At 47.3% G+C, this 14,062-nt stretch overlaps 1 protein-coding gene across 3 annotated transcripts in view; it reads left to right on the forward strand.

The window, feature by feature from the left end:
* Positions 1 to 14,062, forward strand: part of cdc42bpab (CDC42 binding protein kinase alpha (DMPK-like) b) — a 70,382-nt gene that overhangs the window by 21,455 nt on the left and 34,865 nt on the right. For all 3 annotated transcript variants that reach the window (XM_031581513.2, XM_031581514.2, XM_031581517.2), the window contains exons 3-6: positions 1,917 to 2,008; positions 6,259 to 6,342; positions 6,660 to 6,755; positions 7,145 to 7,293. In XM_031581513.2, the coding sequence (XP_031437373.1) occupies positions 1,917 to 2,008; positions 6,259 to 6,342; positions 6,660 to 6,755; positions 7,145 to 7,293 (421 nt within the window). The remainder of the gene's footprint in view (positions 1 to 1,916; positions 2,009 to 6,258; positions 6,343 to 6,659; positions 6,756 to 7,144; positions 7,294 to 14,062) is intronic.

The raw sequence follows: 14,062 nt of genomic DNA on the forward strand, positions 1-14,062 counted from the left end.
GGGCGGCCACTTGAACTTACCGCCATGTGACCATGTCCCATCAAAATGCATAGTGTTGCTTTAATGTATTTAGTATAGCCAATAATAGATTTAAGTGAACACTTTTCATGAGAAATCCAACCCTGTGACATGAATCACCCTACTCCCTGCCCTGCCCAGCCCAGCCCAGCCCAGCCCAGCCCTGCCCTGCCCAGCTGACCCCCCCCCCCCTGCTGTTGCCTCACAGTTATGTGGAACAGGCTCGCTGTGAATGACATTAATCGTCTCATCAGCCATGTTAAAATAAAGCGATGCTAATCGCTCTGTCTGGCACTGGTATTGTTGCTCATGTCCTTATTTACTGGCTGGGGTTTCAGAGCCTAAACAGCTGTAAGCCCATTGCTCTGTGATTATACGTGGAGGAATAATCCGCCTGTCTGCCTGATGGCCTTTTTTTTTCTTTTTTTTTTTTTCCTGTCTTTCAAATTTTCTTTGTCCCAATGTTTTTTTTTTTTTTCTTCTTCTTAATTTTGGCAGTGTACACTTGTGTCCGTGAGTTTAGGTAAGGTATAGTATAGGTGTACGGTGTGTGTCTTTGTTGTGTCCATCCAGGGTTGGATATCAGTTTTACCCCTGCCATCCACACCCTGGGAGTTCTGCCATGTGATCTAGAATAAAAGAAAACAACAGAAAAAAAAGGAGTGGAGAGGTGGAGAGGTGCAGCGGTGGAAAGAGAGCAGACATGGGGCGTGGGCTATTTGTTTTATTTCAACAAGCATTTCCCACATCATTTTTTTTGGGGGGGGGGGGTGGTGGTAAGTCACCTGTATCCTGCCTGTGCTTATCACTTGATGGAGAGGCTTGTATTTTGTCGTTTTGCCTTGTTTTGTTTTACTCTGTGGCAAACCCACTCTGTGTACCGTCCATGCCGTGAGTCACGGTGTTTACAGAATGTAGGGGGAGAGATATGGAGCACAAGCAAGCGAGCAAACATGGGAAGGTCTCTCTCTGGCCTCCCTCACAGAACTCCATTACTTCATTACCTTTATTTTATACTACTCCCTGGAGAGATGGAGGTCTGTTCTCTGTGTGTATACACACCTCACATAGGTGTGTGTGTGTGTGAGTGGTGTGGTTATGTCCTGTTTAAAAGAGAGTGTAAATTGTATGTGTGTATTGTTTTGTGTGTGTGTGTGTGTGTGTGTGTGTGTGTGTATGCGTGTGTGTATATATTTGTTTGGGCATGAAATGTGTGTAATTGCACTGTGCTTGTATATAAAGGTCAAAGGCATTTACCATTCGCCGTCTTCTTATCAGTGTAAGAGACTAGTTTCCGCCCCCTCCACCCGGAGATCCCAGTTCCCACGATGCCTTGCTGTCCTTGAGAGCTTGTGGGCAGGGTGGTTTGGCACAACAGGGTGGCACAGATGTGTGCCCATGGGTGGAGGGCTGGGGGATGCCCAGCCCTGAGCCTCCTGTACTTCAGCTAGAACGGGCACCGGGAGGGTGTGTCAGTGTCATTATGTACGCAGTTACACACACGAATACTCTATTTTTCGGACTGGCTCACACACACACACACACACACACACACACACACACACACACATATACAAACATACAAACACACTTGTTCACATGCATAGATATGCACACACACACACACACACACACACACACACACACACACACATATACAAACATACAAACACACTTGTTCACATGCATAGATATGCACACACACACACACACTGTCTCGCTCTCTCTCAACTAGATTTAAAAAAAATGAAAGTGTTTTACTGTTTTGATACTGATATATATTGTGAATAAGATGAGAAAACGCTGTACCAGTTATTGCTGTCATATCGGTATCACAAAAAAAGCATGTATGCCCTCATAATCTAATCTATGTCTCCATCTCTTCTTCTACTCTCCAGTCAAACCCTTCACCACCGAGGTCAAGCAGATGCGTCTGCACAGGGAGGACTTTGAGATCCTGAAGGTCATCGGCCGAGGCGCATTTGGAGAGGTATGTCTGTCATGCACTGGGTAAAATGAAAAATGTGTGTTTGTGTGTCTTTGTGTTTGTATGCTTATAACTGTGCGCCTGTGTGTGTGTGTGTGTGTGTGTGTGTGTGTGTAAGTGACTGAGTGTGATAGAGATAGAGATTCCTGGGTCCTTTTCCGTATGTTCCACGTTTCCATAAGTTCTCACCCTGACACAGTAATGTGTGAGTCTGGGAGGGGAGTTCTAGCTGGAGGCTCACACCCGAGGCACAGTTTGAGTTGCCAGCTGGGTATATACCAGTTCAGCAACCTTGTGACTTTACTGAATTATAATTTACTAAGGGACATTTTTGAAAAGGATAACGAGGTATCTTAATGCCAACCTCTGCCTTCAGCGCTATAGTGTGGTTTGAGAGTTCGAGGTGGCCTCAAAGGCAATTAAGATGTGTGTGCATCCAAAGATTACAAGTTTACATTTGCAAGTTCACATTTGCATACAAGTCTGCTCTGTATGTGTTGGGCTATTTCTGCATAGTGCAGATCGTTTTGTAGGTTAGTGTGAGCAGTAGGGGTGGGAATCTCTTGGCACCTCACGATTCGATTCCGATTCAGAGGTCAACGATTCGATTCTAAACCGATTATCGATTCTAAACCGATAAAACGATTATCGATGCATCGCGATTTTTAAAACATTTGAGTTTGCTACTCAGAGTCTCAAATCACTTCCTACTTTGTGTTTGATAATTAAAGAAGATCAACAGAGGAATTACCTTCTCTATTTTCTTATTAGAGAAAAGGTTTTTCCTTGTCACAATTATGAATTTCTATGAACAATGCAATAATCGATGCAGCTTGCACACAAAATGAAAGTGTAAAAAAAAAAAATCGATTATGAACTTTTCTGAATCGAGACAGAACAGAGAATCGAGAGAAATCGAAGAATCGATTTTTTTTCCCACCCCTAGTGAGCAGTGCATTCATTCCTGATCCTGACTTTGCTGATCCTGACCGTACATACACTGTGGAATAAAGTGATGTTTATCAGAGATAGATCACTGTATCTCATAAACTGGCCAACGGTGGTAAAAGGCAGCTATCAACTTGATCGATAATGTTAGATTTCCCCAACAATTGGTCACTTTAACTCAAACACAGCCCAGTACACTACACGACATGAAGCATCATTAGCCTAAACTGTACATAGACATAAAGAGCATTAACCACACTCAACCATATGGTTTACTGTGCGATGGCTTTATTTTTGCCTTGATGTAAAGTTTGGTTGCATTGTAAACATGCTCATAGAGCTTGCTCTCAAGCACAGTCAACAACCCTAACCATCTGCCCCTGCCTGTGCTGCTGGAGCTGCTCTCGGGGCTGGGGGCTACAAGGCCTTGAGTCCGGGCACCACAGCTCCCCCTGGGGCCTGTTTCTGGGGCTCTTTTATGGGTGTTTGATTTCACGGGCACTAGGGGGGGGGGGGGGCGCTCCAGTGCCAGGCATGCCCACCAAAGGATGGCAGGAGCAGGCAGAAGGTGGTTTAGGCTGGTAGGAGGTGGCGAAACGGCAACAGGGAGAGGGACTTGTGTGACCTGAGGGCTGGGGGAGGCTCGGCATGTCAAACACACACACACACACACACTGGCCCGCGCTCAGGAGCAGGTGGAGCAGGTGTGTTTGTCTCAGGTGGATGGTCGCCCCCGCGGATTAACAGGAGCAAAAAAAAAAAGGACACGGAGTCCCCAGGCTCCACCCACGGGGAGCACCCTGTTGATGAGGTCAGAGCAAACCACAAGCCGCCCCTCCAGTCCACCACCCCACCCACCCACCCCACCCCCACCCACCAAGGATCAGTGTCCCAAGGCTGCCCTGCCCCCTCCATCCCCCCAGTCTGATGGGGAGATATGAGCAGGGGATTTCCACTGCAGAGAAGAATGAGTGTTTAACCGGACTGTGGGAAAGAGAAGAAGAGAGGGAGAGAGGGAAAAGAAAGAAAGAAAGAGAGAGAGAGAGGGAAAGGGAGGGAGTAAAACAAGGACCACTGAGTGAGTGAGTGAGTGAGTGAGTGAGTGAGTGTGTGTGTGTGTGTGTGTGTGTGTGGTGTGTGTGGTGTGTGTGTGTGTGTGTGTGTGTGTGTGTGTGTGTGTGTGTGTATATGAGGGAGACTGTATCTCTAACAAACAGTGTTAGCGGAGAGATTGGTAAGAGGTGTGTGAGAGAGGTAGGCAGGAAAGAAAGAGTGAGTCAGTGATTGAGTGAAACTGTCCTGCAACACTCTATGTGTTTGTGTGTGTGTGTGTGGTGTGTGTGCATGTGTGTGTGTGTGTATATATGAGGGAGACTGTATCTCTAACAAACAGTGTTAGCAGAGAGATTGGTAAGAGGTGGAGTAGAGCTGTGCTGGTGGAGATATTGCCGGTCAGATGACCCAACATCTCTCCACCAGCAGCCCAGTCTAATTGCAGACAATGCCATTACAGAGGAAACCCTCGTGCAAAAGATTCATAAAATGGTGGATGTGATGTTGAAGTATATATATATAATCATGGTTATATTATCAGCTGTACAAAAAGTACACAGTACACACAATGCACATTAGATAAATAAATGATAAATAAACATCAGAATATTTGCCTATTCTGATAAATAGATTCAGGTAAAAGTGTATGTTACTGAATGTGTTTTGAAGGGTGATGTGGCATGTGTGTATCCTTTTTTTGGGGACATTAGCAGTTCCTGTGTGTGTATGTGCCATCCAGTGGTCAGTCTTGTGTGTGTGTGTGTGTGTGTGTGTGTGTGTGTGCGTGTGTGTGTGTGTGTGTGTGTGTGTGTGTGTGTGTGTGTGTGTGTGTGTGTGTGTGTGTGTGTGTGTGTGTGTGTGTGTGTGTGTGTGTGTGTGTGACCGAGAGAGAAACAGATGTAGGGGTGAAGTACAGAGGGAGGATCAGAGAGAGAGAGAGATATATAAAAGTGTGAGGAGTGGAGCGCTAGAAGCCACAGACAGGGAAAGGCACACTTGTTTACTCCACTGAACAAAAGCGAAAAGCTGCAGCGTTGGTGCCAACGATCTCTATTAAAGATGTCCTCTCACTGCCTCTGTCTCTCTCTCTCTCTCTGTCTCTCTCTCTCTCTCTCTCTCTCTCTCTCTGTCTCTCTGTCTCTCTGTCTCTCTCTCCTCCCCTCTGTCTCTCTGTCTCTCTGTCTCTCTCTCCTCCCCTCTGTCTCTCTGTCTCTCTCTCTCCTCCCCTCTGTCTCTCTCTCTCTCTCTCTCTCTGTCTCTCTCTCTCTCTCTCTGTCTCTCTCTCTCTCTCTCTCTCTCTCTCTCTCCTCACCCCGTGGTCTTGCTCTCGCTCATTACAAACTAGACATCTAAGACTATGTCTGTGGATGAGAGCCAAGGGTAGGCGCTGCTCAGTGGGGTTGTTGTCCTGTTTACTACTCTGTGAACGGGGGGGGGGGGGGGGGGGGGGGGAACACTCAGCTGAAAATTGGCACTTGTTCTCGTGTGAATGGCCCGAGGTCAAAGATCTGTTTCAGTCTAACAGGTTTACACACACACACACACACACACACACACACACACACACACACACACACACACACACACACACACTGGAACGAAGGGTCAGTGGTGCACATCTCCGAGGGTGCCCAGCCGACAATTATGTGTTTGCGTTCTCGGATAGTCCAACAGCAAGCACAGGGTGTTGCAACGCCACTCTTAAAGCATTGAGTATGTGAGTGTGTGTGTGTGCGTGCGTGCGTGCGTGCGTGCGTGCGTGCGTGCGTGCGTGCGTGCGTGCGTGCGTGCGTGCGTGCGTGCGTGCGTGCGTGCGTGCGTGCCAGGAGGCTGCTCAGTGTTATATCTGTAATGCAAATAGATCAATAGATTCCTTACTCTCTCTCTCATGTAATAATGGCATAAGCACCTTTGTATGGACGCTCTCAGGGGGGTGCATGGGTGCATTGCATTGGATGATTTGATATTAGGCCAAAGGCAGCTCTGGATCAATCCAGTAACCATGATTTTCAACTACACCTCCTCAGCCATAACTTACCTCACTATACCATAGCCTAACCATATCTAAGCCAAATCTTGTCTTACCAAAATAACCCCTTAGCTTCTATATAGCGAGTTAAAGCAATGTCATTTGGACATCACAGGACCGTACAGTCAAGGTTTGCAAATTGCTCTCTTTTTCTTGAGAACCACACTCTAGGTCAAAGATCATTCTCTCTCCCCCAACATTAAGATGTCTTGTTTCTGCCCAGGTTGCCGTGGTGAAGGTGAAGAACTCAGACAAGGTGTTTGCCATGAAGATCCTCAACAAGTGGGAGATGCTGAAGAGAGCTGAGGTCAGTATCCAGCGCCGGCCGTTATGTCACCAAACACCCCCCCCCCCACCCCCCCGCCACTGAGGCTGAATCAGAAAACAGTGGTCTGAGGCAGGGGTGCTTTTTTTCCTTTCTGTGGGGGATTCCTGCACTGCATATTTTCCAATTTCCCCTTGATTTCAGTGAGTCAAGAATAGCAGCCAGGCATAACAGAGCTGGGGTAGATGGAAATGTACTCTTCACCTACGCACTTTGGCGTGTTTATGTCCCGTGTGGACGTTTCTGGCTCGGGTCAGGTTGTGTTAGTTCATGCTCCGGGTCCCTGCTGTGCTCTGTAGACGGCGTGCTTCCGCGAGGAGCGGGACGTGCTGGTGAACGGAGACTGTCAGTGGATCACCACCCTGCACTACGCCTTCCAGGATGAGAACAACCTGGTGAGTACACACACACACACACACACCGACACCAGTCAACTGGGGCTATAAAGGTACCATTCTGGCTTAGCATGGCCGCCATAGCCCGTCTGTGCCTATGCTGATGGTTCTGCTCTCCCCTACACACACACACACACACACACACACACACACACACACACACACACACACACACACACACTCACTACTGATCCCAGGGCAGCTGTGCCATGATCCACCTCATGATGAACACACATCCGTACACACATGTGTAAGACACATTTATGGAACACACAAATCTGCACCATTCAAAGCTAAAGTACAAGTACAAGCTTTACAGTCATACTCCATCTCGGTCATTCTTTGTGTGTCCCTCTCCCTAACTCTCCCTTTCTCCCCTCCCTTTGAAGTACTTGGTGATGGACTACTATGTGGGTGGTGACCTGCTGACTCTGCTCAGTAAGTTTGAGGACCGCCTGCCGGAGGACATGTCCAAGTTCTACCTGGCCGAGATGGTGCTGGCCATCCACTCCGTCCACGAGCTGCACTACGTCCACAGGTGAGGCACAGTCCCCCCCGCCCCCCCAGCCCTTGGATCAGCCAATCAGGCCTCATATGAGTAACAGACATCTGCTGTCAATCTGTGCAAAGATGATGCATCCACAGATTCATCAAACGGTCTACAGGTCTATGTTGCCTTTGCCTTCACAGGTTATCCAATCACTGATTAGAAGCCACTCTACAGTCTAAAGACAAGGCAATTAAAGGGGTGGGTCAGCAGAGGCCCATCTGCTTTGGAGTGCCTTTGAAAATAACTTAACAAACTCTTACCTTGGATTTAGAAGGGAAGTCTTCCACACAAACCCTCCACTATCCTACGTGCATGCTTTATGAAAGCGTGTGCTGTGTTATGTAATGACATGGGCTATAATTCTCCCACAGTGGAATGATGGCCTTGTTTTGCGCTGCTTATTGTTTTGACTGTAATTTCAGATGTGTGTTCTCTGCAGACTCACTGCAGTTTTCAGAATGTAAATATATATATATAGTCTGTCAACCGCAAATGTAAACAAATAAAGTCATATTTATTCACCACGCTTATTGGGAGGGGGTCATGGCCGATTGACCAGCATCGCATTGCTGGAAGCTCACCGCCTGAACAATACAATGCCATGTTCTTTCAACCTTAGCTGAACATTTCGCCACTCTCACATGCGGTAACAACATGTAATGCAGTGGTTCGGTTTTGTGTCCTGGACACATAGCATCATTCACACCAGGCGATTGTGGCTTTTGGAGCCGCCATTCTGGCTCAGATGGAGCCAGCCGACATGGCCACCCCAGCCCATATTCTACTCAGGCTATTTCACAACCCCCCCCCCCTCCCCCCTCCCCCCCCCCCCCAACACAGGAAGTGGCTTGTGCTGCTGGTTTGCATGCATAATGACAGGGAGCAGTGGTGCGGAGCCCCTGGGGGGTGGGTGAGCTTGTGTTCCCCAATGAGGGGGGCTGGACCCTGGGCCCTGGGCCCTGGGCGTGGGCTGCCTGCCTGCCTCAGCCTCATGGATCCCAGAGAGGGGAGAACAGACATGCAGCCTATTCTGGGCCTGCGTAATTGCATACTATCCCTATGGGAGTGGGTGGAGTGTGTGTGTGTGTGTGTGTGTGTGTGTGTGTGTGTGTGTGTGTGTGTGTGTGTGGAGGGGTGTGTTAGCGAGCATGTGAGTGGGTGTGTGTGTTTTTATGACTGTGTCTGTGTCATTGTGTTGAGGGGTGATTATGTTTACATGTGCAGCAGATACTGTTTTTGTCTATGTATGTCAAAATGTGTGAGTTTATGTTTTGAGGATTGCGTGTGCATGGAGGTGTGTGTGTGCGGATGTAGAGAATTTTTCTTATGTGTCAAGGGGTTTGTTTGTTGATGTGTGGAAGATGGCGTGTATTGAAGGGTGTGTGTGTGTGTGTGTGTGTGTGTGGTGTTATTTGTGTGTGTGTGTGTGTGTGGGTGGTGTTATTTGTGTGTGTGTGTGTGTGTGGATGGGGGTTTGGTGGAGTTGGTAGTGGTCTCTGAGAGAGAGACTAATGATGGGGTAGGGGGTGTGGTCAGCTGCTACCTCATGGGAGAATATTGGCAGGCCTGCTGCATTTGAGGGTGGGGGACACATCAAGGGCGGGTCCGTCAGAGAAAGTGTGTGTGTGTGTGTGTGTGTGTGTGTGTGTATGTGTATATGTATATGTGTCTCTGTGTGTGTGTGTATATGTGTCTGTGTGTGTATATGTGTGTGTGTGGATGTGTGTGTGTGTGTGTATCAGGGTACCTGCATAATACCCAGAAACTGCGGTGGGGGAAAACTATTATCCTCTGTGATTATCCTCTGTGACGCCACACTGTGCCATCTCCATTCTTCTTGTTTTTCTCCGTCTGTCTGTCTGTGTCTCGGTCTCTCTGGCTTCATATCTTTCTGTGTGTGTGTGTGTGCGTGTGTGTGAGAAAAAGAGTCTGGGAAAATAAGCAAAAAGAAAACAGGGCTTCTAATTCAACATAGCAGTCTGTTATCTAGAGGCATGTCCTGTTGTGTGAGCAGTTTACTATAAGACACACAGTGAGTGTCTTAGACTTAGGCCTCATGTTGATGTCTCGTATGAGTGAAGAGCGTTGTGTACAGTGTACAACTCAGTCTCAGGTATACATCCTGTAGAATCACGTGTTAACTGTACTGAACTACAATGTCCATCAATTACATTTTTTTTTTTATCTCACATTTGATTTAGAGTTTGACAACATCATAGCAACAGATTATTTTTCTTCTTAAAAACATTTTGATCGGTACTGGTTTTGCAAGTGTCTCTATACAACATACTACTGGATCATTAAGCCGTTAAGCCATTGGTAGGGAATACTTCTTTGTGAAAATGATTCATTTTAAGCCACAATTCTTGTGGATTGAGAGTTATTGTTCTTTGTAAATCAACATAATTAGCATTATGTTTGTTTCTAACAATCTGGCTGTTGCATTATGCTGCTTCACTGCAAGTCTGCCTGCAATATGGCTGTGTTTGTCTTTATGTGGCATTTCGGCTCATTTGTCTTCAAAAGCTGTCGCCATATGCTTCAAATGTTGCTGGTGTATAAATTATAACCCTGGTATAACCCATCTCAAAGCATAGTTGTTACAGTGGTGTGAAAACGGGTTCCCACCCTCCTCTCTTGGGACAAAAGTACAAAATAAGACGGACCGAAATAAATAGTTTTGTGTTTAGACATAATTTCATACTGATGCTCTTATGGTATGGTGTTTGACTGACTTGACGTTTCATTAATGCAGGGTTACATTTGCATGTCTGAGAGAGCGTGTGTGAGTGAGTGTGTGTGCGTGCGTGTGTGTGTGGGTCATCTCATGTATGCCAGTCTGATGGAGCCTCATTCCTCGATGCTGAGTGCTAAGTGGAGTGAACTGCAGCAGTCAGCTCTTTTCATGTGTGTGTGTGTGTGTGTGTGTGTGTGTGTGTGTGTGTGTGTGTGTGTGACCTCTTCCAAGGCTCCAGTACAGTACATTTATCCATCAAGACAGAGCTCTCTCTCTCCTCTCTCTCTCTCTCTCTCTCTCTCTCTCTCTCTCTGTGTGTGTGTGTGTGTGTGTGTGTGTGTGTGTGTGTGTGTGTGTGTGTGTGTGTGTGTGTGTGTGTGTGTGTGTGTGTGTGTGTGTGTGTGTGTGTGTGTGTGTGTGTCACCTCTTCCAAGGCTCCAGTACAGTACATTTATCCATCAAGACAGAGCTCTCTCTCTCCTCTCTCTCTCTCTCTCTCTCTGTGTGTGTGTGTGTGTGTGTGTGTGTGTGTGTGTGTGTGTGTGGCTATTGACCACAGCCATATGTCTGTTTTATTATTGATCTGTGAGGTGTGGACGGGGGATAGCCCACCCCTTTTCACCGAGGCAACAAAGAGGCCCGTATAGAATGAGGGAGCATTGTCCAGAGATGGATGATGACGGATGTGTGATTGAGAGATAGAGAGCCTGAAGAAAGAGATGGACAGATCGAAGGAGTGAGAGGAGTGAGAAAAGAAAGTGGCTGCAGCTGGCCTAGAGAACTTAAGTCAGAGACGGAGAGACGACAAAGGACATGAAGATAAAAGAGAAAAGGAGTGAGTTTTCCGAATGAGACAGAGAGTTAGTGAGAGAGGGAGAGAAAGAGGACTTGTCCTTTGAGGACCTGGCTATATACACAGTAGCATTTGCATAGGCCCATCAGGGCATGGATTAGACTGGACTGGCCAGTCTCTGGCTCCAGTCACGGGACCATATATCCGAAGATGTAGAGTAGGACGACATTCATATGTTGATGTACGTCTTTACATGTGCGTGGGAGTTTTAGTGTGTGTGTGTGTGTGTGTGTGTGTGTGTGTGTGTGTGTGTGTGTGTGTGTGTGTGTGTGTGTGTGTGTGTGTGTGTGTGTGTGTGTTTCCACCACCGCCCATATGATCTCTGCCAGACTGGATTGCTCAGGCCGTAGTCTTAAGGAGCAGCGTGGCTGAGAATAGGGGGAGGTAATCTCCTCTTAAGACGGCCGTATCCATCTGGGGAAGCCATCTGCTCCGGCTGACCTACACACCTCAGGAAGAGAGAGAGTTGAGAAGGGAGCGATACAGACGCTATTGTTTCCTATTTATTTGCATAGGTATATAGGTCATAGGTCAAGATATTGTGTGTGTGTGTGTGTGTGTGTGTGCATGGTCTGCTGGACGTGAATGTAACGTAAACTGCTACATTTGTAGTTATGCAAGATACTAGGCCCTGTACTAAGGACAGATATGCTATAGCATGTGGGGGAAGAAAAGTTCTATATGACTGCGTATGGAAGTGGAATGCCCTTCAATGTTATTGTCCTACCTTCTGTGTAGGGTCTGCCCCCTTCAGATAGCAGCTAGCTAACCACTTCAGTTAGCTGTAGCCTGCATCACTGAACTGGGGAGACCTCTGGAAACAAGCCAGTGAGAGAGAATCAGGTGCTAAGCTAACTGGCGAGCTTGTGGGAAAGCCCTGTGTGATTTTCTGATCTGGTCGTATTAGCGGCTCAGTGTTTCACTAGTGGCTAATTGGTTTAGCGACAGGGAACCGCGGCCACTGGGTGTCTGGACGTTTTGTGGGGGCGACGACTCGGAGAAGGGGGGAGGTGGGAGCGCAGCATCAGCCAATCAGAGCATTCTCTGGTGTAAATAGAAGGCAAGAGTCAGAAGAACCAGAAAGCTGAAGCACAGGGTCAGGAGGGGAGAGGAATGTGGACGAAAACAGATGTATGCTGGGAGTGCGAGTTTTTTTTTAAATTATTGGATGGATTAGGTTGCGCATATAGCATGGTTGACCTGGAAAATCTGTGCAGACTCCACACACACACAGCCATCTCTCTTTCTTTCTTTCTTTCTTTCTTTCTTTCTTACTTTCACTTATTCACACACACACACACACACACACACACACACACACACACACACACACACACACACACACACTTCCTCTTTTCCCCTGAATGATTTTGTTCAGGTTTATGAGGAGTCAGTGTAAGCCTCCCTCAGGTTTGTGTCAAACTCCTTGCTGAAGCGGCGGGTCTCATTACAGATGGCAGCAGAGATAGCCGCGCTAAAGATCTCCAATCAAGCAGCAGGCCAGCGGAATGTCTGCTGCTTCTGGCTTTGAATGCTCATTGTGGCATTGTGGCATTCACACCTAAAGATCAGATATCATCAGATAAGAAAGATCAGAAGAGAAATAGAGATCAGTCTGGTCTGCCAACTCCCTGATGCTAAGACACATGAGCAGGAAGCCACGCACACGCACACGCACACGCACACGCACACGCACACGCACACGCACACGCACACACACACACAGGACTCTTTACCACTTTTCTAGTTGGGGGTGGCTGCATAATATTCTCTTACTTTCACACACACTTTCTTCTTGTTTCCCCCCCCTCTCTCACACACACACACACACACACACATGCATAAGCTCAAGTCAACCTGAGCGTGCACCACACTAATCAACAGCTTTTCATGACCTCTGCTTATGCCAGCCGAGCCCATGCATTCCAGAGACACACAAACACTTGAACACGCTCGAATACACACATACTTCCACGCACACACATACTGTTGACATGCACATGCAAGTTCTCTCTGAGGCAGGTATGCACACAAATGCTGATCTGTGTTTGTGTGTGTGTGTGTGTGTGTGTGTGTGTGTGTGTGTGTGTGTGTGTGTTTGAGGTTCTTTGTGCAGACTGCACTTAAGTGTGTGTTCACAAGTTTGTGTGAAGGGGGTGTGGAGAGGGTGTGTAGAGAAGATGGAATGCATGTGGGAACATTGGAAGTGCTGCACTGTAAGAGTTCAGTGTAGCCATGACGACTTGAGAAGATGTGGAAATCAAATCAGAGGAAGTGAGATCATAAAGAGCAGGCTAACTGAGCAGCCAATCAGCTGTTCCCCCTCTGTATCACTGAGCAAGGGTGAGCTTTGAGTGAAAAGTCGATGAGAAGCCTTGTGGGAGGTTTCAGACCCGCTTGGACTGGAGTTCATTTTTGGTGCTGAACCTTTACCCTGACCTTTGCACTGTGACCCCACTTGAGGTCAAACTCTGCCAGCTGCCCACATTTGTCACCTGTTAAGATAGCTTGGACCTCACATGTTCAGTGGTGTGTGTGTGTGTGTGTGTCTCTTTCTCTCTCTGTGTATGTGTGTGTGTGTGTGTGTGTGTGTGTGTGTGTGTGTGTGTGTGTGTGTGTCGTGATGCATTTGTATGTAGACTTGGGTGTGCAAGCTTGAGAGCTTTGTTTTCAGTAGGGCAAGTTAGCACCTGGGTGCGTGAAAGAACTGAATGTGCAGGAATGTGTGTGTGTGTGTGTGTGTGTGTGTGTGTGTGTGTGTGTTTGGGATGAAGAGCAGAGGAGAAAAGCATACACACATTACAGCACTTGGGTTTTGTGTAATCAAGAAAGAATGTAAATACAATGAGATCAACAACATTCCATTACAATCAGGTTTGTGAAAACTGTATTTTATCTGAAGTGTGTGTGTGTGTGTGTGTGTGAGTGTGTGTGTGTGGGCCTGTGTGAAGCAAAACATCTTGACAGCTGAGCAGACATGTGTCGAGCCCACACACACTCTCTCTCTCTCTCACACACACACACACACACACACACACACACACACACACAGACAGACTGAGCATGTGATGAGTCAGGCACGAGAGGTAAAAGCATAAACTCAACACTTTCACTCCAGGCCCCTTCCTGTAAATCAACCTGTCACACCCAGTCACTTTATCACCAGT

This window comes from Clupea harengus, chromosome 15 (genome assembly GCF_900700415.2).
Source record: "Clupea harengus chromosome 15, Ch_v2.0.2, whole genome shotgun sequence".
Lineage (NCBI taxonomy): Eukaryota > Metazoa > Chordata > Actinopteri > Clupeiformes > Clupeidae > Clupea > Clupea harengus.